Source organism: Carlito syrichta, unplaced genomic scaffold (assembly GCF_000164805.1).
Source record: "Carlito syrichta isolate Samal-C Ts95f unplaced genomic scaffold, Tarsius_syrichta-2.0.1 Scaffold81549, whole genome shotgun sequence".
NCBI lineage: Eukaryota > Metazoa > Chordata > Mammalia > Primates > Tarsiidae > Carlito > Carlito syrichta.
Window position 1 is genome coordinate 955851 of NW_007025645.1, and position 1193 is coordinate 957043.

Below are 1193 nucleotides of genomic sequence, written 5' to 3' on the forward strand. Positions count from 1 at the left end.
CGCCAGCGGCGCCGGAACACCCACAGCAGCCGGCAGTCGCAGGCCAGCGGGTTGGCGTCCAGGATGAGCGTCTCCAGGTTGCCCACCGAGTGGAAGGCCGCCTCCTCCAGCGTGGTCAGCTGGTTGCCCGAGACGTTGAGCACGCGCAGGTGGTTGAGGCCGCGGAAGGCGTAGGGCTCCACCACGGCCAGCTGCCCGCCCACCAGCTGCAGCTCCTGCAGCCGCAGCAGCTCATGCAGCATGGAGCCCTCGATGGCGCCGATGGGGTTGTAGGAGAGGTTGAGGAAGCGCAGGTAGACCAGGTGGCGCACGGCCAGGTAGGGCACGGCCGTCAGGTTGCAGTGCGTGACGGACAGCGACGTCAGGTTGAGGCCGTACAGGCAGTTGGGCGTCATGGTGTCCAGGTAGGGCCAGTGGGAGATCTCCAGGACCTTGAGGCGGTAGAGCCGCTTGAAGGAGTAGTCCCGGACGGCGTTGATGTTCAGGTGCCGCAGCCGCAGCACGATGAGGCCGTGCAGGTGCGACAGCGCCTCCGTGGGGATGGAGGTCAGGTTGCACTTCTCCAGCGTCAGCTGCTCCAGGCTGTTGAGGCCGCTGAAGGCGCGGTGGGAGATGTAGACCAGGTCGTTGTCGCCGACCTCCAGCGCCTTGAGGTTGTACAGGTCCTGGAACATGTAGTCCAGCAGGATGACGATCTTGTTCTCGCTGATGTCCAGCCGGGTCAGGTTGCTGAGGCCGGTGAAGACGCCCAGCGGGATGAGCTTCAGGCGGTTGCTGCGCAGGCCCAGCGTGCGCAGGTGGAGCAGGTTGTTGAAGGCGCCGGGCTCCACGGCGCTCACCACGTTCTCGTTCAGCTCCAGCTCCTCCAGGAGCGGGAAGCTGGCGAACTCGTCCTGGTTGAGCGTCTTGATGCGGTTCTTGCCCAGGTCCAGCAGGCGCGTCTCGGTGGGGATGCCCTCGGGCACCGCCACGAAGCGCTTGCGGTGGCACAGCACGGCGCGGTCCTGGGCCGAGCACTCGCAGCGCGGCGGGCAGCCCGTGGCCGAGCCTGACAGCACCGAGCCCAGCACCAGCAGGAGGACGGGCTGCCAGCAGGCCGGGAGGGGGCTGGGCACGCTCCTCGCGCCCCCCGCCAGCATCCTCTCGCTCACCTGCAGCGGGGGCAAGCACAGGACAGGGTGGGGTCAGAGGGC

General features: G+C 67.8%; 1 protein-coding gene across 1 annotated transcript in view; it reads right to left on the reverse strand.

Annotated features, from left to right (window-relative positions):
- Positions 1-1158, reverse strand: part of LINGO1 (leucine rich repeat and Ig domain containing 1) — a 3382-nt gene extending 2224 nt beyond the window's left edge. Inside the window, exon 1 of the mRNA XM_021711054.1 lies at positions 4-1158. Coding sequence (XP_021566729.1) covers positions 4-1139 — 1136 coding nt within the window. The 5' untranslated portion in view covers positions 1140-1158. The remainder of the gene's footprint in view (positions 1-3) is intronic.
- Between the last annotated feature and the right edge of the window lie 35 nt (positions 1159-1193).